Here is a 26,749-nt window from a genome sequence, read left to right as displayed (position 1 = left end):
GTTGGGAGTTGGAGCTGGAGCGCTATGTCAAAAGCCCCCAGGGTGGTGGACAACTTGTAGACATGTCTCTGTGCTGTTCCAGCTGCTCTGAAGTGTGAAGAAGGTCAGTGAGGAGACAGAACATGGGTCCACATCACTGTCCACAACACCGTCCACATCACCTCTATGTTCTGTGTTACATGTTTGATCCAGGATGCAGGATGGTGCTGGAATCAAACCTCCAAGGGCCACTTGGGCCCCCAACAGTGAACTACACCATGGTGGAGACCAGAGTGGAGCGCATGAGGCAGTGAGTATGGCTCCTCCACCTTGACCCTTGCGCTCTGACATCCAGGACCCTTATGGCATCTCGCCTCTGGAAGTGTACCTCACTGTCTCAGCAACACCTGTGAAACGGACGTGGAAAATCACACTGTGCTGCTGTGTGCGTGAAGGAAACGGTGTGTGTCCCGGCTGTGTGTTGTCTATGAGCGGGGGGGGGGGGGGGGGGGTTGGGTTCGCTCTCTGTCAGCTGGTGTCAGGCACACAGCGCTCCCATCCCATCAGCGAGTCTCCGCAGGAATGTCAAAGCTGAGGGCTGGTTGCCCCGGGAAACACACCCCCCCACCCACACTCCCCTTGGACACCCCCCCCACACCCACCTTTGGTCCAGGTGTCGGAGCTGAGAAATTGAGAGCAAAGAATTTCAAGTAGCTGGGGAAAAGATAGCACGGGGATTCTGCCTCCAGCCTTTGTACCCCCAGGCTGCAGGTTCAAATCCCACCGCCTGCTGTAGTGCCTTTGATCAAGGTACTTGCCCTGAACTGATACAGTAAAAATAACCCTGCTGTATAAATGGGTAAAATCAGTGTAAGATCAGTGTATATTGCTTTGGAGAAAAGTGTCAGAGAAATGGCTGTGTAAACACAGTGCCGAGTGTCACTTTTGGTTTTGAGGTTGGATCACGACGCCCCAGGATGTCCTCTTAGCGGACCGAACCCAAGAGCACCGTCCAGCCTGGCCTGCTGGAGGGTTCAGGTGTGGGGAGCTCAGCAGACATGCTCTCAGTAAAGCTTGCCCCCCCACCTCTGGAGCCCCCTGACCCAGAGCCAATTGGCCCGATGGTTTGAGAGGCGAGTCACCGTGTCCCCCAGCGGTGCCAGACCCGGGGGGCAGATGATCGCACTAATTGACTTGGTGTGTCTGTGAGGGCATCGCCACCCAACACCCACTCCATTACATAAATCCACAGCAACGTGGCCCTTGAGGCCTGGGGCTGCGGGACCTCGACTGCTCTACCCGCAACCCCCCCCCCCCCCCCACACTCAGTTTCACAGGGGGAAATGAGATCATTTTGCTCGCATTACGGTCGAGTGCGTGTGATCCATCGTGGAGGAGATAACCAAAGTGTCTGCAGTGTCATGCTCCGTGTTGCTTCGCCCAGGTTCTGAGTTTTAACTATTTTATCCCCCACCTCTTTAATGCGGACCTGCAGTCAGCGGACATGCCCCCGAGTCCTTGGCTCCTCCTTCTGCGTTCTGGTCTCCCTGCGGGTCTCCTTTCGGGGTTCTCCCTGTGACTGGGAGCTGCAGTGGACATGCAGTGTCCACACGTGTTTGTTGCCACGCAACAGTGTCCCCAGCGGACGCTCCTGGATCGCCTTTCGCTGTCGCGTGGACCCAGCGCAACCTGGACAGGGGGAGGATCCATGCTGTACAGCCGCAGGACGAGGAGGACGAGGACCAGCAGGATGGGCCCTGGAGAGGAAATGGGAGACAGAGGAGAGATTTTTGCCTGTCAGCACTCACAGCGCAGTGGAGGACAGCTGTGAGGACATACGGTGCCCCGTCATCTCGTGATTATCGATTAATACTGTGAATGTTTTAGAGAAATGCATATCGATTTATGGCTAGATGGACAGGCAGAAGGACAGACAGATGGACAGACAGACAGATACAGTAGCTCCTGACAATTCTAACCACTAAGCCACCTACTGTCCCCTCCCTCTGCTCTGCTCTGTGACCTGTGGCCTTCTGGACGCTGTTAGCCACCTGCAGGCTGTGCCAGTTCTCGCTCAGAAAGGTGTACGAGGCGTAAATCGGGCGCTAACTCGGAGAAAGTCGCTCTCGGGTCCCGTGGGCAATGTTCGACCCCCCTCCCCGTCCATCAGAGGAGCTCCTGCCTGGTGTATCATTAGATGCGGTGATGGGGAGCTTCTGGAGAGGAGCGGGAGACACATGAGAGCCTGGGGGACGCGGCCTTCCAATTATTTCGGAGTGTCCCCTTGGCGGGGGGGGTGGGGAGGCCAACGAGGAGCCTTGGCTGATTGGGGGTCGAGTGCGGGGCAGCGTGAAAAAGCCCACTGATTGCACAAGCCTGATTATGTGCCTCGAGTCGGCGCCTCAGCGGGGGGGCGGGGGGATTGGGCTTCGATCTCATCGCTGCCTTTGCGTACGATTCTTATTCCCGCAGCGGCTCAGTGATAAGCCCGTCACACGCTCCGGGAGCCCATGCAACACTCAACACGGTAATGAGCCTCCGCCGAGCCTGAGCTTCTGCAACAGGCTGCTGAGACGCTGCAGCTCAAAGTTCCAGGTGTGGCCCTGTGGCTCCACTGTGAACACATGGGGGGCAGTTAAACACCACGTCATCACTTCTTTTTATCAGTCTACACCTAGATGAGATGCTTAATCAATTTACACCGTAACACAGTAAATACATGCAAGGCTGCAGCAACGGTACCAGTACCATCAGTACCGCACTAATGACCCATCCAGACATCGCGCCGTCTCTCCCCGTTGTGGCAGGCGGAATCCGACACGTCTGGGAGCTGTTTTCCAGGGAGCCGCACTGCGATGGGGGCCATTCGCCAACCCTTTTCCCGAGACGCTTTCCCTCTGCGCTGCTTCACTGACTGGGTCCAATTCATCACCATTACCGTGCCAGTGAGTGATGGAGCCCCCACCACCCCACCCCCCAACCCACCCCAGAGAGCAGTGCTGCAATAGCTGTGCAATTGTGGTGCAAGAGGAAACAATAATCAGACTGAACAGGGATGTAGTAAGAAGTCATGTAAGTGAGCAGGGATGTGGTGTGGTACACTGGAATTTCAGTGGTACGGTACACTGTAATGTCAGTGGTACGATACACTGGTATGTCAATGGTACGGTACACTGGAATGTCACCAGGCTCCCATTGGCCGGTTCACTGGAGCTGTCTTGAGGAGGCTGTCGAGCTGCCTGAACGCTTCATTAAGCGAAGACAGGACAGAGGCATCGTGGGTAGAGCATGGGAACCACTGACCAGACTGGAATGTTTAAGGCCACTTTCAACGAATGACAAAACGGTAAAATATTGCAGCGCTCCAGACTGCCGGAGTGGAACTCCATCTGCAGATCCGAGCACTTCTCTCCACACTTGACTTGAGGATGTGGAGAAGTACTTTCAAGGGTCAGAGAGAAATGTTCCTGCATTCAGAGGCACTGATTTGGAACTGTAATTGTTGGGGACCTCAACAAGGAAGGTTAGAGGTTCAAGTTCTGGTGCTGATTCCCGAGCTCAAGAAGGTGAGAACTTGGAGACCACGAGTTGGGTCCTAAAGTCAGGAAGGTCAGCAGCTGAAGACCACAAGTGGACACGTAAGATCAGGAACATTTATAGACTACAAATTAGGCCTTACGGTCACTATAGTGAGCACCTGGAAAGCACAAGATGGGTCCTCAGTTCAGGAATGTGAGAGGTCCGAAGAGCAGAAGTTTGCTCCTAAGATTTGGAAAGTGGCGTTTGGAAACCACAAGTTTTGTCCTGAGTTCAAGAAGGTGATGGTTTGCACATGTGCAGGTGAGTAACTGAAGACCACAAGTTGGGTCCAGACAGAAGGTAAGCGACTGCAGACCACACGTTGAGACCTAAGATCAAGAAGGTGAACTTGTAGAGCCCACAAGTTGAATCCTAAGGTGAGGAGAACTTGGAAACCGCAAGATGAGTCCTAAAATCAGGGAGCTGAGCGACTGGAGACCTCGTATTGGTAAATGGCTGGTCCTCACATATTTGTTAGTTCTCAAAAGACAGGTAGCGTCTCAAGGCCTCCTGGTCCCAGGTGTCCACTGTCATTGACCAGAACTCCGACCCAGAAACCAATTTCTAAAACATCGGTGCAGAAATAATCAGCTCTCAAGTTATTGCGTCTCTTCCATGAATGTTTCAGAAGCTGTGGCTCTTTGGCGAAACCAATCTCACATTCTGAAATGATTCACTTTGTGGAGAAGCGTTCTTTTTATATCCGAAATGTCCATTTTCAGCAACCTTACAAAATTAGAGCCATAAATCTTTATAGTGCCTCGGCAAATGACTGGATGGCCAGGGCAAGTCCCATAGCGATACGTGACACGGTCGCGTTTGCAAGAAAACAAAGAATTTGGTGGAAAGTGAAAAAGTCGGCACTAAAAATTGGGATAGATGACATACGGAGCATGGCTTTGGTATCCAAGCAACACACACACACACAATAAACACAACTATATGTGCATGCATCATATATCCATTCAAGGGGTGTGTCCCTGACTTGTTTCCGGTGCTTTGCAGCCCCCAAAACAAACACACGCACACGCACACACACACACACACACACACACACACACAAACACAAGGAGGGCAGTTTATTGGCCCCAGACTGCAGGACTCTGTGTGGCTGTTTGCTAAACCACTATTTAAAACTGCAACTTTTTCTCTTGATTTACAGTAATCTACAATAACCGGTAGAAATTTCACTGCCAAATCAGCTTTTTACTGCATTTATACCCTGATAGAGAGCAGAGATCCCATTCTGGAGGCTGGAGTGTGAGATGTGTCAGAGCATCTCGTCCATCGGCAGGTGATGACCCCAGGGTCCGTCCAGCACACAGGGGGTGCAAATGTATACATTTACACTACGTTTAGCATTTCGTACAGCAAGATAACTGCAACAGTTCAAGGTAAGTGCCCTGATGAAGGTTACTGCAGCAGGAGGTGGGATTTTGAACCCAGGCCTTTCGAGGCCAAAGCAACAACTCCAAACACTGACATTTGACGAGATGCTTAGATGGCGGCAGGTGGATGAGCTCCACTGAGTCCGGCAAAGTGGCACCTAAGAGGAGAGCAGCGTCCCTTAACCGCCCTCCTGTGCGGAGCCTCATGACCTGGTTATGGTGGAACCGTCACCTTGACAGCTGCTTCTCTGCAGAAACGGCTGAGAAGTCGCGGCTGCCAAGATGCCTCTGTAACTCCGGATGGGGGGTTTGAGCGGCTGGCGTCTCTCACGAACTCGACACCCGTCACGGGTATTTCGCCGTCCGTCTCTAGGACAACGTGCTGCCCGACTCCCAGGGGCCTCTGTGTTCGCGCTGTACACATGTCATGAGTCCACACACCTCCACACGCTTTACACGGCCACACGGACACACCACCTTTAAATAGCACGTGTGGGCGACGCCTTTCCCCATCCAACAGTTAAAAACGGGGTTTTATTTACAGCATTTTAAAAAATAACGACCGTCTCTGGTCTCAAAATTAAGTTCATGGATATTTAGTGGAAGTGCTGAAATCCCCGAGCGCTCAGACCACACTTTGCTTCATCGACACTCTCGCTGCACCTACTTAATATGCGCATTAATCAAAAAGTAATTAATATTCGTTGAGTTGCCTTGACAAAATCTCACACGCGTGCATTCGGAGCCCTGTTTATCCTGCAGAGACACGTGACGCGTGTCCTTCTGGTACCGGCTTTGACCCCAAGGAGAGAGGTGCCCAAGGCGGAGCGCGGCGCCCCCGGACACGCTGACGGCGCCTCCTCTCTCCCCCTCTGAGGTTTGTGCGGGAGAAGCTGGGAGCCGAGGTCTTCCAGAGGGCCTACGACTACCTGAAGGAAGCCAGGAGGCGGCAGGAGAGCGAGGCGCAGGTGTGGGTCGTCCTGGGCGGCCTGGTGGAGAGACCCGGCGACTGCTTCCACGTGGACCAGCTGCTGTACTACGAGGAGCAGCTGGGGGGGGCGTGCGGCCCACACGCGTGACGGCAGACGTGGGCACACGTGTGTAACGTGTACATGGCGAGTCGCACGCAAACACGGCGATACACGCCTGTATTTATGCGCACAATCACACGCACACGCACGCACACAGCTGTGGAAGAGCGGGGAGCACTGATGCCGACTGATGCGATTACCGCGGTGAACAGACTCCCTACAGCCACCCCACCTCCACTGCTAAAAGCCATTAGCAACATAGTAAAGCAACGTAATAAAGTAACGTAGTGATATAGTAAAGTAATGTAGTAAAGTAACAGTAAAGTAACAGAATGTAGGAAAGCAGCACTCATGGATGTAGATTTTTCCTTCATGAATAACTTGATGAGCACAACAGACACAGACTCTTCATGCGGTAACACTGGTAGTACTGGTAATTATAGCGTGTGAGTGACAGAGAGAGACAGTGTGTGTGTTCCACTGATGTATGGATGAGTGACCCAGTGTAAGTAGTGTATCTAGCAGTGTAAGTCACCGCAGTGAATGAGGTGTGTGGGCTGGTAACACTACGTAGAGTTCGTTGGAAGTCGCTTTGGAAAAAAGCGTCTGATAAATAAATGAATGTAAATGTAGTGTGTTGATCCACGGTTCAAACCCCACTGTACCCTCCTCACTGCAGTAACTGTACCTCTCAGTACAGTTAGAAATGCCCAAAGTGTGGGGTGGGGTGGGGTGGGGTGGGGTGGGGTGTATCATGGAGCAGTTCAATAAAGTCAGAACCGCTGTAACAGCTGTGATTGAAATGGCCTTTTCTTTTTGGTGGGGGGGAGGTCACTTTGCTTTTCTCAACTACCCCTGTTTATCAACCACTACATCTGAATCTGATGATACTGTATGTGTGTACAGTACATACAGTGTGTCTGTGTGTGTGTGTGCGCGTGTGTGTGCGCGTGCACGCGTGCAGTACTGACCTGTCGGGGAGACCCACGGCCCTCTGGTTCTCTGCGGTCCTGTGGTGAGAAAGAAGAACCTCATCAATAACATCATGGCGAGAAGGAACACAGACCGATGACGTCGTGCGACGAGGATCTGGTGACGCTGCAGGGCGACTCAGGTGTTGCTAAGATGTTCCTCACTGAGCTCCAGGTGGACGAGATGTCAGGAGCCATCGATGGCCTTCCTCTTTGGTCCTCTTCACGGAAACAGAAAAAGTACCGTTTCGACATCCCTCTGCTTTCAGTCACTGGTTCCGCTCCCCATGTGCTGCTTGTAGCAGTAATACAAAGTGGTGGAGCTGCTTGGGGCGATCAGACGCACTGCATGATGGGACACTGCTTGTGGGGACGACGTTGTGTGCAGTTTAGCTGAGTTGTCCAAACTGCAGTGGTAAAACACGGTAGGAAAGAGTGTGCTTCACCACAGCAGGCGACGGACCGCAGTGACACACACCCAGGACCTGTGACACACACTGCAATTCACACACTCAGAGTGGCTGTTTTTACAGTGTTTCACACGTGTTGCGAGAGCCACCTGGGTGAAGGACCACGAGTGGAACGGAGCCCTGGAGACGAGAGAAGAAGAGTTGAGCCCTCGAACCCCGGGATGAGAGACTCTGCAGGGACTCGTCCTCAGCGTGATCATCTTCCTCCTTCTCCTCCTCATCACCATCATCATCCTCCTCATCCTCCTCCTTCTCCTCAGCATGATCATCTTCCTCCTCCTCCTCACACGTGGAACTGCACAATTACACACATGTACTTAGAGAGCGCGGGGGCTGCTGCCGTTGGGGGGGCGTCTCCCGCAGCGAATGTCCCCAGTCGTCCCTCTGTCTCCGCCCACTTAATCACAGGTCAGCGACACGGGCGCTCAGTCGAACCCGAGCATTAGCGACGCAGGAGCGCAGCGGGGCCGCTGAGCGTCTCATGTCTCCGGGGTGAACTGTAAACAAACAGTGTTTGTAGGAGTTACAGGGAAAACACCCCCCACCCCTGAAGTGCATTGTGGGAAGTCAGGCATGATAGAGAGACATAGAGACACCAAGACAGAAATCAGGGATAGCTGGTAGTGTAGATCTTCTCCTTTTGGACCCAAAGGTTACAGGTTCGAATCCCATCTCCAGCTGCAGTACCCCTGAACAAGGTACTTACCCTACATTGCTCCAGTAAATTTACCAGACTGTATAAAAGGGTAAATAAGTGTAAGTGACTTTGGAGAAAAGCGTGAGCTGAACAAATAGATGCAGGGAGAGAGAGAGACCAGTTGGAGTGACCGCAGTGCTGCTCTCTCTTCCGTTCTGTTTTCTTTTCCCAAATGATGGTTTTAATAAACTGGTATCGATTCAACTCGTCACACCTGCTGAAGTGCGAACCTGAAGCCCCGCGGGGTTCATTATTTCATGTCTCTGAGAGGCCGTAGGACTGCAGGGTCCCTCCAGGCTTGGCGTCCCACTGCATGGCGAAAGAGAACCAACACACACCTGGCGGACAGGCAGAAACGGTCAGCAGGTGGAGCAGTGGTTAACGCTGTCTCCTGGCACTTGATGGACGTGGGTTCAGTTCCCACGTGCTGCTGTTGCTTCCTCAATGAAGCTTTTTACCCTGAACTAATAGAGAAAAATTACACGACCGTATGAATAGGTAAATCTTTGTAAAGAGCTTAACGGTGAAAGTTGCCATGGAGTAAAGTGTCAGATAAAGGGTAAAAGCAGCGTGAGGGAAGGTAAACGAGAAGGACACCAGGTTTGTCCAGGTTCATCTCTGCTCCCTGATTGGAGGAATGAGCTGTGGTGCCCCTCCCAGCACGAACCCCACCCCCCAGCACGACCCCTCCGGCTTACTTCTCTACAAAATGTACCGAGAGCCTCCTAATATTTGAGATACATTGTTTTTGTTTGTTTTTAAACCACGTGAATTTGTTTCCTTCGAGTCAATTTGCGGCAAAGTCACAGAAATAGCTCAGGGGGCTGAGAAGTGCCACCCGCCGAAGGCTCCAGCAAATACACACACATTGCCGCACGCTGCAGGAAGTACTTTGCTCAGCTTTTCTCTGTTTGAATTCCAGAAATCATCTGAGAAATAAAAGTAGTAGCTGTGTGACCATGTGATGCTTTGACGAGTCATGTGTTGGGGGGGTGGATTTACACTTAACCCACTCAGCAGTTACCTGTATTAGTACAGCTGAACATCCATCATCCATTATGTCCAATGCAGGCTTACAGTGGTATGGAGCTTATTAGCATCTGAGGTAGGGTACACCCCTTGCTTTATGAATGGGTAAATCAGTGTAAATAGCCTCAGAGAGAAGTGGAAGTTTCTTCTTGTCACAGTAAGAATGCGCCAAATACTTCACCATATCAGGTCGCCATGCTTGGACACATCATGAGAAGACTGGTGTTCCTCTAAAAGACTGTTCTGGGTGGAGAAGAAGAGGATGAGCAGCAGCCACATGGATGGACTCTGTCACAAAGACGCTGGACACACCGGGTTCAACAGAAAGGACACAAGTAGAGAAGAGGACCTTCTGGAGGAACTCGGCGTATGGGGTCAACAAGAGTCAACATCGGCTCCATGACACCTGACGACTGTGGACGCATGATCTCCAAGTGAGTGGTGAGAAGATCACTGAGGGAACCAGTGAGAAGATGAGGAGACCACTGATACCTTTGATGGACCACACCTGTGTGGTACTGGGTCATGGTAGCCCAAACCTTGTGTTGTTATGGGCTCCTCAGTACACACCGTGCGCACCGTGTGTGTTCATGAGGAAGCCAGAAAGAGAGAGGAGGTCACTGGACAGCACACTCCAGTTGGAGATGCTCTCTCCCACACAGCGGCTGGACTCTGCTGCCATGGAGTGCTGCATGATGCCCACAATTACAGCAGCACTAATATCGCATCTTTTGTCTCGCTGAGTGTCTCTTTCGTACCGTGGGCCCAGCACAAGTTATTGTTTGCTGGCGGAAGAATGAATCCACACATATGGGGCTGCAAGACGCAGAGCTGCTGAATGAAGGCTCCCATCAGCAGCAGAGGGGTGTGTGTGTGTGTGTGTGTGTGTGTGTGTGTGTGTGTGTGTGTGTGTGTGTGTTTGTGTGTGTGTGTGTGAAGTAAGCAATAATAACAAGCAGACTCCGGGCTTTCATATTCATCACATGCCGTGTGAAAAACACCTCACTGGAGACAGAAGACGATTCTCGTTGCCGTGGCGCCCATCGCTAAAAGGAAGATGGAAGTTGCGGTTCAGGGTTCGGGGGCTGGAACCCGGGCTGCTGAGCAACAGGCTCCATGCGAACCTTCCGCTGGGCTCTGAGCCAAGGATGGCCTGGCTTTCTGGGAAAATACGGCGGTGCTGCTGCACTGCTTTGAAGATGTTTGCCATCTCTCAGAATGAGAAATGAGAGCAGATTTATGTAGAAATGAAGGCTCTTTTGTACAACCCTGCAAAAGTATTCACCCCCCGGTTCATGTTTTACTCTTTTGCAACAATGAATCACAATGGATCAAACAAGTAGTGCAGTGGTTAGAGGTGTTGACCTCGGAGCAAGGTACTTACCTTAAATTACTCAGTAAAATTACTATTATTTACCCATTTGTGGAGATGGGTCAGTAGCTTAACGCTGCAAGTCATGTTGGAGAAAAGCTTCAGATAAATGTAAATTAGACCTTCTTGACACTGATCCAAAGAAGAATACTCTTCAATTTCAAAATGAAAACAGATTTCCACAAATCAGTTCTGAATTAATTATAAAACACAAAATAACCGAGTGCATAAGTATTCACCCCTTCATATCAGTGTTTAGTAAACATGAGAAAGTCCAAGGGGATGAATACTTTTTACCAGCACTGTATCTGCTGGGAAAATCATTCCTCCAATGTGCCCTTTACGAAACACCTGACAGCATTAACAAACGTGAGGAAACACAACGGATCCCTACTGGTCCTGCTGAGCACCGGTGCGTCTGAACACATTCAAAAGAAGAAGCTTAGAGGTCAAGACCCAGAGAAGTATTTTGCTAGTAAAGTGTATAAATGAAATTCCTGCTCAGCACCAGACCTGATTAAATTTGCCTCCTCATTTAAATGCTCCAGTGAAGGAGACCCACAGCCATATTATGTGCGGCAAAATGCCAAGCATATTGTCATGAAATATTGATGCTGCCGGAGCATCGTGACTTTAATTAAAGTGTATATTGGCCACATATTAGAAGATTATTTGTTGCGCTTTGCTATAATAAAAAGCTGGAAACACATAATGCTGTGTGATAAAATGAAAAAGGATTTGATCATAAGTTAACTGGCTCTGCAGTTTCAGAGAATCAATATTTGAGAAAAGGGCTCCTGTTTCTGTCGTCCGCTCAACGTCTAAAGGTCGCGAAATCGGACAGAGGGTTAGGGTTCCGGTGTTTTTGCTTTAAGTGAAACTTCACAGAGAGGCTGGTAACAGGACCAGTGAAATACAGGTGTCCATGAATCACAGCTTCAGACTCAGCGTCTGAATTATAAATTTACTGTACTGGGGCAGTAGGTGGCGCAGCAGTCAGTCATGCATTCCTAAACAAAGGGCTGGAATTCAAACCTCTGCTCCTGCTGTAGTAGCCTTGAACACGGTACTCACTCTGAAATGGCACAGTAAAAGTTACCCAGCTGTATAAGTTTGTAAAATAAGAAGCTTTGCGGATAAACCCGGCCTCACGAAAATGTCCAATAAATACGGTAAGTAGTACCGTAGTACCTATTACACCGTGAGGCTGCAAATGCAAAATCGAAAATGCAAAGTAGAAACCCTCAATGAAATGTGAAGAAAGCTCACAGTCTGATTTATCTCTCTCACGTTCTGCGTTCTGGGCACCGATTCCATTCCTCCCGTCACCCCGGTTCAGTTTGCGTTCCACTGCCGAGACGAGAGTTTAACACAAACAACCTTCTGCATGTTTCTTCCTACATGTCAGAGTGAGATCTCTCAGCAGGAGCATCGTGAGTCCCAGAAAACAGGACTACGAGGAACTCGGGACACGGAAACAGACTGAAACTTTGTGGAAGGTTTGCGAATCATTTCAGAACATTCTGGAACATCTTCCCGGAGTTGCCGCACTCTGATCTCCGGGGTGCGGGTGACCTCCCGACCCCGAGCAGAGAGGGCCGCGCGACGCTCTCGCCCAGAGCTCTGTGGGATAATAGCAGCGTCGGCGGCTGCTGGACGGCCCAATTACTGTAATCAGCGCAGTCAACGCTCCGCGAAGCCACATGACACGGCGTCGCCCCCTGGACGCGTGCGACATAATTACAGACTCCGATAACTATCGGCCTTGGCGCTTCGCCGTGCTCCTCCGAGCCACGGTGCGAAAAGAGTGTGATGGGGAGGGTAGCAGCGGGGAGCGGTTTGGAGGAAATGCACAGGGGTTGGCGAATTAGAGAAGGCGGCTCCTAGGGGACCGCGGTCCGAGACATGATGTATTACAGCAGCACCTCATTATTGATCCAGCCTGCAGCGCTGACAATAATTGCACTGCTTTACTCCTTTTCCTTTTGTTTGTCCCACACCGTGTGAGAAATATTACACACAATAACAATATTCACTGAAGATGAGCACTGGTGAGAATCCTGCGTAAAGCTACACGATACAATGATGATGGAAAACGTTTCATTTCCTCCTCTTTTTCTTCCCTTTGTCTTAATGTTTCAGTGATGAAGGCAACATACAAATGTTTACCAGCGAAACTAAAGCTACACTAATTCGACTTACGAAGGGCTTCTCAGTAATGAATTAATGAAGTAAACCTGAATAGCCAAGAGTTGCAGTCATGACGAGAACTAAGCAAAAACAGAAGAAAATGTAAAGAAGCTGTTAAGAGGAACAACACTGGATCGTAAAGTAGAACTGAAGTTGTTGTGATGGAGAGAGTAGTAAATGAAAGGATTTCAGAAAATAACTGGCTAAATTATCTTCTCCCGATGTGTGGTCGCTAAAACAAGTGTGAATTGTGATACATGGTGAATTTCCAGAAGTTTCCAATGGAAAGTTTCACAGAACTCAGAGAACAGTGGTGGCGACAGGATACAGAAGAGGCTCCGTGCTGCGAGACGGAACAAATGAGCGATTTGAGTAAATTACTGGAAAACGGGAACATACGTGCGTTTCCAAATGTGAGCAGACATTACCGGTAAAGAGGCGCCTTCACTGACACCGGACCGGAGCCGCCGATTTTGCTTTCATGAAGGGAGTAGCTTCTGTTCCCGGAAACGCAAAGCTGTGAAACCTGGAGAGACGCTCAAGTGCTTTTGTGAATTTGCTGTATTTGTTTTTCGACTTTCTTTTCACAGCTCCTCATAGGCGGAACACTTGTGTTGTTGTTCGTTCAGAAATTCTGCGTTGTATTTGCACTACTTGTTTTGCCAGTGGTGTGTTTTACATACGAAGACGGAACTAGCAATGTGCACTCGAGACACTCGAGGAAAAAAAGAACAGGAGCGAAATGACGGCAAAGTGAGCAGATCTTCACTGGATCAAAGAACAAGCACTGGAATCGTTTCCCTCCCTTTTTATCAAATCCACCACTGACGCAAAGACACAGTAGAACTGAGTCTTTCTGGAGGATAACATCTGTCAGACGCAAACACCGTAGCTAAATCAATCAGGTTTGGGTAACAAGTCTTGGCCCGTGATCCCAGTACCTGCAGACTCTCTGCACTGAGCCCCCGGGAACGGCACCGGCAGCCAAACGCCGCCAGTTGAACCCGGGGCCGGAGCGGCCGCACCGCTGAGCTCATCGGCATTAGAAGGATAAGAGGTTGGGAGAACTCCCACACGGGTTGGCCCACTTTTCAGTTCGCTGACTTGGTCCTGAGATGCGATACGTTTCAAAGTAAAACCGTGACGGTGACTTCCACATACAAATAAAAGAGCAGCACAGAGAGGAAGTGATGTGAGAAACACAGTGAAAAGCATGAACTCTGGGAGTGACCCCCCCACTGGTCTATAGCCTCATGTCACCGGCATACAGAGCAAAAGACAAAGGATCCACCGGACGGCGAATGCCGCAGGATAGCTGAAACAAATAATGGGACACATCGCCTTCTGTACTGTGTGATACACTGGACTGTTCTTCCATAACAACAGCCTCCAGTTTCTTGATGGATGACTGTTCAAATCTGCAGAACATCCCATGAAGATTCAATAGCATTTAGATCTGGTAACTGGAGAGGCTAAGGAAGGGTCTTTACTTCATCTTGGTGTTTATGAAAGCATCTCTGGAACTCGTTTAGCAGTATTCATGGGGAGGTTATTATTGCTGGAACATCAAAATTATGACGGAGCACAGTTTACGCCATAGGGTTCACCTTCTCACTTAAAATTACCGAATCCAATGTTGTCCATGGGGTGGATATCCACCCCATCACAGATCCTCCCCTGTGCTTCACAGCCGGACAGTTGGGCACTTGACAAATACATACTCATGTAACTTAGGAAAACTGTAAAGGAAAATTCATGAGATCTTTAGTTGAACTTAATGAGTCAACTGTGTGGCTGCTATTGTAATTGTGTTTTACATCGTTGACAGTTTGAGTCCTTTTTCGTTCAGCATTTCCATTATTTTCCCCTGTAAGTGCTGAGGGCAGAACAAAACACATTATCATTAATGAATGTTTAGTCAAATTCAAATATGCTAATGTAATATTTAACTGTGGTTACGTAATGCGCGCCCGATACGTCGACCCACATTCTCCATTGTGCGCGATACAAGGACGGTGTCAGTGGCCAGTGGATGCAATTTCCTTCGCCATCTGTGCTCAACCTGCACAATTACTTTCCATAATTCTCCGGAATAGATGCAAGTCCAGGGCACGCTCGAAATCATCGAGGACACGTCCCTCAGAAAGCAGCGGCAAAGACAAGATGATTCGCTCATTAATCTCCTCCAGATTGTATTTGGCCCATTATTTTTTACTGGGGGTTTTTCCAGGGATCTCCCTGGAGAATCCACACATTGACAGAATGGACAGGGCATCGATTTGACTTCCCATCATCCGACCTTCACTGTATTTGGGCTGCTTGTGTGAAGAGCTTCTGCCAAGAGGAACAGCAACAGCATTAAACTTTCTACTCAGCTCTTTCTCCTTGCATTTTCCTAGGGATCCCTGGGAATTCTGGGCTCTGGGGATTTACTGCTCAACTCCTTGTGAATATCTGATGCACGCCTTCAGACGTCAACAGCGGATGATGATTATTAAACAAGAAAGAAGCTTTCAAACACATTTTGGCACAATGTGCTGGAGAGAGGACGATGAAAAACCCAGGGGACTCGGCATCAGCTGTGCTGCCAAGGACAAGGAACATCACACAAGGACCATCCCCACTCTCCCTTTCCAGGTTCTTCAGCTGAAGGTGGGTCTCACGGATGTTCTGCAATGAGAGTGACTCATGACCCCTGCAGGTGTGGCCTGCTGATACCTTAAATCCATCTCTGTAACACATGAAGTGACAGACGACCCCTTTCGAGACCCAGATGTTTCACCAGGCAGGAGCTGGAATTAACAAACATCTCTAAGGTGCGGGAAGCCAGAAAACTGTGTCCGGGCAACGAACTCCGCTGAGTTCTTAATGCGATTCCAGCATGAATATGAACAGGTGTGGCCCTATCAAGGAGTCGCATCTGACTGGGTTTCCCTCCGATTAATCACCAAGAAGATCGTCTGCAGCTCTGACATTCCGGAATGTTCTCACTGAGTCGTGAGGTCAGTTGGGTACGGGGATGAAAAAGACTCACTGGCTGCGGGTGCATAACATATCAGGCGTTATTCTCCAAGGCCGCACTCAATGGGTTTTAGAAATAAGCTCAGTTTTTGCCCTTCTGATGGATCATGCATGACAGCAACGGCACAATCAACAGGGCTAGTAAACACACGGCCCCACTGCTTTCTGGGAAAATGAGCCATAACACTCACGGGAGACGTTGCGTCAGAAGTCGAAATACACCTCTTCATTACCCAAATACATGAAGTCTTAATAGAGATGAGGCTGAAAGAGGAAAAGTGAGATGTACTTACACAGTGTGCTCTTGCTGAGCTCAGAGAAAGGTCATTTTCGGTGAGAACATAATTGCCTTCGCCGAGGCCTTCAGCCCGTCAGTGAGACCGAAGATTAATGAGAATCACTTGATTGCTATCATTTTCTTTTTGAAAAAAAAAAGGTCAGTACACATAAAGGTAGAGGAACAAATTCCAGATGTGGATATATGCTTTCAAAAAGCTGTACTGACAAATGAAATCTATATGTACATAATATGGAGATGTGCCTAAGAGCGAAGCACAGTCCCAGTTAAACAAAAAGTCCAATGTGAATAGCTCATAAATAAAGATACAAACAATAATGATACATTATGGAGTTTTTTTTAAACACAGACTTGCTTTCCAGCCAACAGCCCAACACAGCGACGAGTATTAAAATAGTAACAGGAGGCCCTGCTGTGGAGAAATTCAACTGCCGAGTATGTGTCTTTAGTCACTACGCTACTTGTGGTGCAAATAAAGTTTTTGATCAGTTGAGCTGCTTTTCTCCACTGCTCAGTAAATGTGTTCCTGTATCTGGGCATTAATAGTGTCAGATGTATGATGCTTTACTGTATGGCACCTGTGCTGATGAGCGCTGCTTGTTTTACTCTAAAGCACCAGATGAGGAGACAATAAAAATGAATGTAATGTGACATACGGAGGGAAATGAAAGACACACAAGCGCTACAAGAGGGACGGAACAGTTTTCACCCGGATTGCTGTAAATCCGGGCCAGCAGGTGGCGTAGTGGTTGGAGCTGCCACCTTGCCCTCGAAGGACCCCAGTTCAAATCACACCTTCTGAAGTGGTTCCCTTTATCAAAGTGCTTACCCTGAATTTCTCCAGTAAAACGTGCCCTGCGGTACAAATGGGTAAATCGCTGTAAGCTGCTCTGCAGAAAAGCACCAGCTAAATAAATGTCACCGTGTAGTTTCTGTGCAGACAGCGCTTAGGGCTCAGGGCGATAGATAGCAGTCTCGCTCTCGGAGGTGTCTGCAAGGGTGCAGATGGCATCTCCCCTCCCTCTCAGCGGCGTCCGTGTCTCTCGCTGCCAGCGATTCCAGCCCGGCCTGCGCTGCAGCCCAGGGGAGCCGTGCTGGGCGCCTCGCTGACAGCGTGGGTGGCTGAGAAACGCAATCCTCCAAGACTCATTACGATGTGAGGAACTCAGACACGTCCCCCCTGTTTACACCCCCCACCCCACACATCCCCATAAAACACACAGCCATCTGCTGATTACCGCACTCGCTATCCAAACATGAAAACGTCGATTGAAAGCAGCACTCAGGATTTCGCTATGGATGTGTGATCCCTTTCGAGAGCGCCGCTTCCGTGAGTGTTTGATGGGCAGGGATGGCAGCCTGAGCGGACCCTGCTCACGTACCGGACGAACCAGAGCCGTGACCTCCACTGTGCAGGAGGGACTTGTTTGCTGTCCGTCGCCGAGGCGACCGAGCGTTAGACAGGCAGCGCACCGAAGCGTGCAGGAAGGTCCCCTGGCCCCTTCAGGTGAGGAGTGTGAGGAAGGAGAGCGTCGGCCCCGTTGGCCCTGGAGATACGCACTCCCAGCATACACTTACTTCTCTCTGGCATTTTTCACGCAAGTGAGGTTTCACACTAATGACTTACAGTGATTTACCCATTTGTATAGCAGGGTAATTTTCCCTATATCCGTTGCCACACAACGGATGTATTTATGTGAGCGATCAGAGAGCTGATGAAGACCCCCCACAGCGTTTTTAGTAAATGTGAGCAGGACATTTTGCTGAATGCAAAACACACCACAGCGTAAACGCATTATCAATCCTGTGAGGCAGGTAAACCTCACCTTTACCCTCAGGAGCACAACTGCGCATCGCTGAGACTCTCAGCAGAACTGTGTTACATAGACACACACACACACACACGCACTTCCATTTGCACAGCTTGTGTGGGTCACTCTGTATCCCAGAATCAATGTTCCAGTATCACATGATGGCAATATGTAAAACATGGGAAAACCAGGGTAACGTGTGAAAGGAGCGCAGCCCACCAGGTTGTTCCATCGGCACCGTTAAACAGAGCGATGACAGAAAGTGAACGACTCCACTGAAGTAAGTGGCTCAACGTAGACAATTTGAGTGCTGCTGCACCCAGAGGGTCCCGTCCCTCAGTGCTGTCCTCTTTCTGCTGACTTCTGGCACTTTTTCCCCCGGCGTCCATTATTTTATGCTGATATACTCGCTCTGAGTCAGGCTTAAGGGAATTAGCAACAGCCCCCTTGTGCCAATCGGATTAGTATATAATCCCGAGGATTATAAAGCTGCTGTCCTGTGCATAAACAAAATAATGGGATGAAATATACACCAACAAAAAACAAAACAGAATAGATCTCTGTCACATCTAAGGAGAAAACGAGAACAAATCAAACCCCAGCGACAGACATTCCACATTTATCTGACACTCTTCTCCAAAGCAATTTATGGTGTTAAGCTACTTACACTGATTTACCCCTTCATGCAGCAGGGTAATTTTTACTGTATCAGTTTAGGCTGAGTACCCTGACCAAGAGCACTGCGGAAAGACGGAGTGCAAAGCTGGGACCCTGAACATAAAGGCGGCGGCTCTAACCACCACGCCACCTGCTGTCCGAAACACTGCCTCCGGTTCATGATTAGGAGTTCAGCATGAGTTTCATCAACGAAACAGTTCCTTTCCAGTGACTTCCAACAATCCCCCTTTACCTGGATCCAGTTTTCAGGGCCCTGACACCGCGCTTCACACTTACGCTCACACCTGGATCCGCCAAGAGTGCGAATATTGAAATTCCTGCAGGAAGCGTATGACCCCTCCTTACGTCACATCCAATAACGGGCCTTTCTGAGACGGCGCCCTGCGCTGGATGAGGCGCTTCTCTGCTGAACGGAGGCCCTGATTAAATTCCTCCTGCTCAAATTGGTAGGTGGACACTAATGGCGTGTGTCATAAAGACAATTACACAATTTCGCTCATTACGTTTCCCATTTTCACTGCTCTCTTTGTTCCTCCGCCAAAAGGAGCCGTTCGTCCCACAAGCTGCCCGCTCCCAGACCGAGGCTACGCTGATCTCAAGGTCAGACTTGCGCAACTCCTCTTACTATTGTTTCTCTCTGACCTTTCATAGGAGTTTCATTGCTAATCTGTCTATCCAGTTTCAATAACTGCTGGTCCGCAGCGGGGTCACGGTGGTCCAGAGCCTCTCCTGGAAGCGCTGGGTGCAAGGCTGGGGGGGGGGGGGGGGGGGTACACCTGGACAGGACACCAGTTCATCGCAGGTTACTGCAAATCTCATTTTATTGAGGCGGGGTTAAGGTTTCCGTCTAGTCAAGGATGACTCTACGTGTCCCTACCTTGTTTGTGTGGACAAAACCAGGTTTTTTCTCACATCGATTGAGAACAGAGTGCTGTTCCAGTCCGTTCACAGCTATTTTCCAGCTCTGGTGTGACAGAACTATATTTTGTTCTCTTCAGCGCCCCCTGGGTTTCGGTCGGCCCCGTACGCGGTGCATTCTGTACTGTGCCGCACGGCACACGGCACGAAACCCAAACTTCAGAAACACAAAAGCTGTCTGTGAGCTGCTAACTCAGCACAGACAAAAAGACAAAAGTTAAAAAGCGACTTCCACCCGTGACTCTTATGTAATCAGCCCCATGACGGTGCGGAGCAGAATGAGGGTTTTTGCCGAAAGCAGAATGAAGCGCCGTGCGCTAGACTGGCTGCGTTTCAGGGAGGATTAGTGGTCGCAGCAACAGAGGAGCCGGGAGGGTAAAACACGGTTACAGAGTGACCGCAGGGCCGCGCTACGAGGAAAGTGCGGGGTTCTTTCCGTAGCCATGAGTGTTTCGCGATCAGTGGTGGGTCAAGTGGCAGCTGAGGGTAAATCGTGGCGAGAGGAGACTTACAGCTCGCTTGGACTCGGAAACCCAGCGCCGACCGCCGCTCCTCCTGCCGACTGTGTCCAAGTGCAGTTCGTACCACAGGGACGATGTAAAATAGACACAAACGGCTCCAGTGAGTCTGTTTCGCCTTTTGCCGCGTAAAAGCGACACACCAGAACGTCAATATGGGTCAGAGTGGGTCCGCACTTTTTGTGACACAGGACCACAATGCAAAGTCATCGTCCAGCTGCAATGGGTTTTATTTTTTGAATCCGTTAATGTCGCACAGACAAACCCCCCAGATTTTAATAATTATGTTTTCTTATGTGAGGATGCAAGTCATGATTTGGTCATTTACAAAACGTGTATTTTTTACTTATGGGTCACACGTGTGAAATCTAGACCAGTAAAGGAGCCCCAAGTAGACAAATAACTGTGAGAAACCCATCAGTGACTGAAACTGGAGTCATTGTGTGACAAGGCTGATTTAAGAATGCAAAGGGAAAATGAGGATAAATTAAAAAACAAAAAAAAACATCTTTCATGTAGAAATATGACAATACCCCACTTTAACTGCTCCAGCTGTGAAAAAGGTCCGCTGCTCCTTTATGTGTACATTTGACCTTTTGCGGTGCTGCCGAGTGTCCCAGCAGGAGGACGTGTCCAACATTAACTGCTTTCTTGCTGGGAGCACTGGAAACATCACTGTGTTGCAGATCTGAGAGCCACTTGATGTAAAAGGCTTTTTTTAAACCATCAGTCCTTCTCGCAGCTGTCAGCAGTCAGTGAGCCCTGTGACTCATCGCCGAAGCGGAAGCATGATTCTCCACGTTGACACATTTGCGTAAAAGAAGCTCGGGTGCAAATGACTGCGATCAGCTTATCTGATGGGATAAATCGAGCAGCAGACAGCAAGATGCTAAATAAGTCTCGCCGAGTTCACATCTGAGCTGAGGTGAAAGGTCAGAGGCCAGAGCGGGATTCACGGTGCTTTGGACTCCATCCTTGGAGACGTCTTGATAACCTTTGCTAACCCAAGAGACAGTTGTCCCCAAACACCAGCTTCCACCCCAACATGCGTACCCTACAACCGCCATTCTTCAGCCCACCTCAAGGACCAGAAGAGGTAGATAAAGGACACCCCATCCGCCTTTTCATAACTGGAACCTTCCGGCAAACTCGAGAGCCATGGCCCGTGTCACTGTACTCTCACTGTAGAGAGTAACCCACATGTACAGCAGGGTTTCTTCTGTGGTGCACTACCTACATCACGGTTTGTATGTTCTCCCCTGTTCTCGAACGTGAGAATGAGGTGGATGCGAAGAGGGACATTCCTCCCCGAAGAGGTCGGAGTCCTTCGGACAAACCTGGGAGCTCACCGTACAGGGTTACCATGGTGACCAAGAAGGAAACTAAGCCTGTGTCCAGTAGTGGAACCTTCAGGAAAACTCGAGACAGGTGATCCATCTCACTGTTGCAACAAGGAGCACGTCTTCATTCCCAGGGTCTCTTGGGAAGACTCTGTTCCACGCCCATCTGGGAGCCATGGAAACGGCAGAACACGATACAATACAATAACGGCGTAATGAGATTAGAAGCCTTTGCCACACGAGTGAAGAATTGCAGGAACGATATTTCAATAAAGTCCTAATAACATTTCGGCTTCAGCGCGGCCAACGCGTGCATCTCGTCTAAGGAAGCGAAGAAACTGGCGAGAACACCGCAATATTTCCCTAACATCTTCACCGTCGCGTAACCCGGCAAAGACGGCAATCCATCTGAGACGGGCAAAATAAATGTATTAGGGGAACATTAAATTAACATGACAACAACATTAGAAGGGAGCAGGCGATCGGTCTTGTTGCCTCCGCCAAGACCAGGGAAATTTGTACTTCCTAAAGCGAGCAAATATGACCCTTTAACTGAGTTACAAAGCAATCGAGTTCAGTCTTATTAGCAGCGAGGCCTTGAGCTCATAATGTTTCCCGCAAGAACCTTGACTGGTGTAAACACACATGTCTCAGCAGACCAATTAACTTGTAGAAGCTTCCGTTGAACCATCACACATGTTCTCAGTTCACAAGGCCTTTGATAATGAACTTCATGGTCGTCAACATAAACTTCACTCAGCAGATTCTTAATTGAAACTGAACTGAGATGGAAACGGTTTATCGTGCCAAGTTTTTATTTTTCTTATTCTGATGACGTCTTTGATAGGAACCTTTGAGACGCTGCTGGCAGAGATCCTCTCATCTGCCGAAGCCCCTTGCTCAGCCCCTATGTTCATCGCTTGCCTTCCTCCTGTTCACCACAGATGGCGTTCTTCCCCCACTGGCTGCCTGAGACGGGCGGAACCAGACCCACACAACACTCGGCAGCCCACCGCACAGCCTCCTACAAACTCGCCCCAGGTGATGACAGGTGTGGGCTGATAACCGCTCACAACCGATGGCAACATTAACGTACCTTCAGACAGCGGCGCCGAAAACACCGGCGATCGACAGTAATGGAGATGTGCCGATAAGTAGTGCGAATGTGCTTGTGACCAAAGTCATGAGGACTTTGGAAGGATGACAGTGATGAATTCCCTCCACTCACCCATGGGGGAGAGAAAGAGAAGCTCGGTGGCCTGTTCAAATGGCCCAGGCTGCAGGTTCCTGGTGTTCCACACTGTCCAGCTGTTCTGTGCTGACTGAGTCCCCCACTCCGCTTCCAAGAAGAAGAAAGAAAGTAAGTATTCATGGGCGCAGTGTGGGGGGTGGGGAGAGCTTTTGTTTGGCGTTTCACCAGAACCGCAGTGTGCCACCTACTGGGCCCCTGATCTGACTTCCACACATCACAGTAGTGTGTGATTTATTCATTGCCTTGGCTGATACTTCCCATGTTGAACATGGTCCAAGGACTCAACCCTGGTGTTTCAGTCTTGACATCAACACCATCGGGTCAGCGGGCGAGGAGCAAGAAGGCGATACTGAAACACCGATGGGGGGCTTTCTAATCGTTCTTTGCACCACGATTCCACCAGATGTTCTCACCTGCCTGGACACGCTCAGTCCAAGTAAAGGTGTCCTTCTCTTTCAATCACACTCCATTTGTTAGAGCGCCTTTCTAATAACGCTGCTGAACGGCTCTGAATGGACAGAAATAAACCAGGATCCAGGAGCAGAAAATTGGAAAAGCCCAGGAAACCCATGACCCTGAAAATCTCTGGGAATTTAATAGAGGAGAAAATAAAGTGCAGAGATACATTTTGCCTTAAGCAGCAGTTTGCTGTGCAGTTTTCACATTGGGCTGGGGGCTCAAGAGATGCTCCTTTGGGGGGGGGGGTTCAGGCCCATCCAGTGTGTTTTTGGCACGTTTTTCACCGGACACTGGTTTATATGAATGTCGATCAACCTCAAAGTGGACACACCTGTCTCAGGTACCCGAACTTGGGACCCACAGCCATTCCTGACCTCTGCCCTCTACTCCACATGGCCAGACAGCAGGGTGGGTGTGAACATCACTGCAGGTGCCAGGCGGAACTGTGGCCAAGGTACTGGACTCAGTTGCAGCAGAGGAACCTTTTGCTGCACTTTCAAGTCAGGTCATGACCCAAAGTTCATTTGGTGGAGGGTCCAGCTGTATGACTACAGCAGACTGGAAAGTTGGAAGAGTCTGATAGAATTTGTCTGCAGTTACTTTAACATGATATGTAAAGAACTAAGGAGTGACCTTGAGGAGTACCAGGGGACCTTGCTTCCAGCTGCAGACATGGCAGAGTCAGCACAACACCACACATTTATCAGACTACTTTAGCTTCTGTCTTCATAAGTGTGGTACACAGGGGAAGTGACCAGGTGTGAAGCAGCAATGGGGAGGGGAGGTGGAGAGTTATGTATGTTACTTCATTTCTTTCCCATATTTATTCAAAGAAGAATTTCACAAAAGAGAAAATGACTATCAGGTCAAATCTTATTAAAAAAAGGTATATCAAAAAGCCAGCAAAACCAGTGTTAACATCACTCCTGCATTCCTTCTTCATTCATTGGGGTGGGGGTGGGGGGCTAGGATCACCACAGTAACACCGTGAGATTCACAGAAGCACAGAACTGCTGGACTGGAGCAAATCTGGCTTCTTCTTAGTCTGAATGGAGCTTGATGATCATGCTCTTCCTTCAGCAGCACATCCCAGTAAAGAAGGAAGCATTGAGTCCCTGTGTGGGGAACCTCTGGCTGCAGGCAATGAAAAGTGTTCACAAAAGAAACCACTTCCTGGCAGCAGCATTAAACAGGACCACGTATCTCTTTGCATGCTAAACTGATGATGCAGCAAAGGTGCAGTAGTTAGTGCCGTGAAACTGTGAGAGCAGCGCGACTCAGAGGAGAAATCGATAGTCCTGCAAGGGTCCTTTATCACAGGTACAGTGGAACGGGGTCCCTCTCTTTGCAGCAACATCACAGGAATATCGCTGTTTATGCACTGCTTTTGAGAAAGGCCACTTACAGTTAGATCTATACACTGAGCTGCTTATAGAGATTTACCCATTTTTGCTCCATCAGTTCAGGGTAACTCCCTTGATCACAGGCAGTGCAGCAGGAGATGGGATTCAAACCCAGGTCCATCATGTGCAAAGGCACAACTCCAACCATTTGTCTCAAGCCTGATGCATAGGATGAATCTTCAGTACCGAACCTTATGCTGAAATATTGCATTTTTAGAGGTTCCTCCACATTAACATGATATGGTTAGGAAGAGATCATACACATTTCTTCATGCATTTGCTCATCTCTTCTTTTATTTCGATTTCCAACCTGCCGCCACCCTGCTGGACCCCTGCTGTAACCTCCTCTAATGATGCGGTCAGGTGAGGTGAACTCAAGTGTGGAGTTTTTACTTACAAACAGGTGCCAGCTTCCAAAAGGTGAATTCCTCAGAAAAATGCAACGCAGCACCAGGTCTGCAGGTCACCAGTGAGACAATCACACGGAGAACAGATCCCCTGGACTTGACAAGCAGCAGCAGATGAGGTTCAGCAGGGAGCCACTTCCCTCTAAAGGCATCCCTGACTGCACAATTGCTGATAGGTGTGCAGGAGACATGGAGCCACTGTAGTTGGTGACATTTACCACTGGTGTGAAATTCCACGGAATAACATGACCAAAGTACCCAAGAAGACAAATCCCAGGTTAGAATAAACCTTGACCATTTTGGACCGTCTAGTGCAGGGCATCTCGGTTCTTACACAACATCCACGTTGAATCATGAGGTGACCTCACATGGGGTTCAAGCTGGAACTCAAGCGATAGATTATTCAGAAGCGGGCTGCAGGCCGGCCGGGATTGCAGGTCTTAAAGAGTCCCCCAGCCCAACTTTATTAACAACGAACTTCAATTCTGAATAAATTACAGAGCACTTTCAAGTCTGCATAAAATGTCACTAAATTATTCAGTATAGTTCATAGCAAGGTGCTTGATGAATAGAAAAAAGTAAAAAAAAAAAAAAATTAATGAAATGCAAACAAATTAAATACTCTCTTATCGCTGCAAAGAACTTTATTGAAATCCCAGCAGCAAAGACAAGTAATCACCAAATACAACGAAGGGTTCGAAACCATTACCCAGAACACTTCACTCATTAAATTTACCCAATTGCTTATCCTGGTGAGGATCACAGCGACCAGGACTCTGTCCTGCAATCACTGGGGGGTTACACTGTGGACGGGATGCCACTCCATCGCAGGCTCCACAACATGGTTTTACCATATCATGCGTCACATATAAATGCAAGGAACCGAAAAATATCATAAATAAAAAAGACCAATTTTGTGTAAAAAAAACATGGAATCTGGTGCAGAACTTGCAGAACTGGGGCAATCAGATTGCAATCACTGGGAGAATCAGACTGGAATCACTTGGGGAATTGGACCAGAATCACTGGGAAAATCAGACCGGAATCACTGGGGCAATTGGACCGGAACCACTGGGGCAATTGGACCAGAATCACTGGGGCAATCGGAGTGGAATCACTGAGGGAATCCGATCGGAATCACTGGGGCAATCGGACCGGAATCACTGAGGGAATCGGAGTGGAATCACTGGTAGAATCGGACCGGAATCACTAGGAGAATCGTACCGGAATCACTTGGGTAATCGGACCGGAATCACTGAGGGAATTGGACTGGGACCAGTGGAGCAATCGGACCGGAATCACTGGGGCAATTGGAGTGGAATCACTGAGAGAATCAAACCGGAATCACTGGGAGAATCGGACTGGAATCACTGGGGCAATCGGACGGGAACCACTGGGGCAATTGGACCAGAATCACTGGGGCAATCGGAGTGGAATCACTGAGGGAATCCGATCGGAATCACTGGGAGAATCGGACCGGAATCACTGGGGCAATCAGACCGGAATCACTGGGGCAATTGGACCGGAATCACTAGAAGAATCGTACCGGAATCACTTGGGTAATCGGACCGGAATCACTGAGGGAATCGGACTGGAAGCAGTGGGGCAATCGGACCGGAATCACTGGGGCAATTTGAGTGGAATCACTGAGAGAATCAAACCGGAATCACTGGGAGAATCGGACTGGAATCACTGGGGCAATTGGACTGGAATCACTGGGGCAATCGGACCGGAATCACTGAGGGAATCGGACTAGAACCACTGGGGCAGTCAGACTGGAATCACTGTCAACTTCTTTGTTGATCACCACTTTGCCAGAAGACATGTTTTTATCCTTTATAGTTTGACCTCTGCTTTTTTTATCTTTGAAACAAAAAACAAAAAGAAAAAATCCTAACCCTAAGTCCAACTCTAACTGTAACAAAATCCTCACCTGTG

General features: G+C 49.2%; 1 protein-coding gene across 1 annotated transcript in view; it reads left to right on the top strand.

Annotated features, from left to right (window-relative positions):
* nek11 (NIMA-related kinase 11) overlaps positions 1 to 6,683 on the top strand; it is a 36,143-nt gene extending 29,460 nt beyond the window's left edge. The window contains exons 16-17 of the mRNA XM_018734552.2: positions 193 to 289; positions 5,824 to 6,683. Of these exons, the coding sequence (XP_018590068.1) occupies positions 193 to 289; positions 5,824 to 6,025 (299 nt within the window). The 3' untranslated portion in view covers positions 6,026 to 6,683. The remainder of the gene's footprint in view (positions 1 to 192; positions 290 to 5,823) is intronic.
* Positions 6,684 to 26,749: the final 20,066 nt, after the last annotated feature.

Source organism: Scleropages formosus, chromosome 18 (genome assembly GCF_900964775.1).
Source record: "Scleropages formosus chromosome 18, fSclFor1.1, whole genome shotgun sequence".
Lineage (NCBI taxonomy): Eukaryota > Metazoa > Chordata > Actinopteri > Osteoglossiformes > Osteoglossidae > Scleropages > Scleropages formosus.
This window is presented reverse-complemented; position numbering and strand designations above follow the sequence as displayed.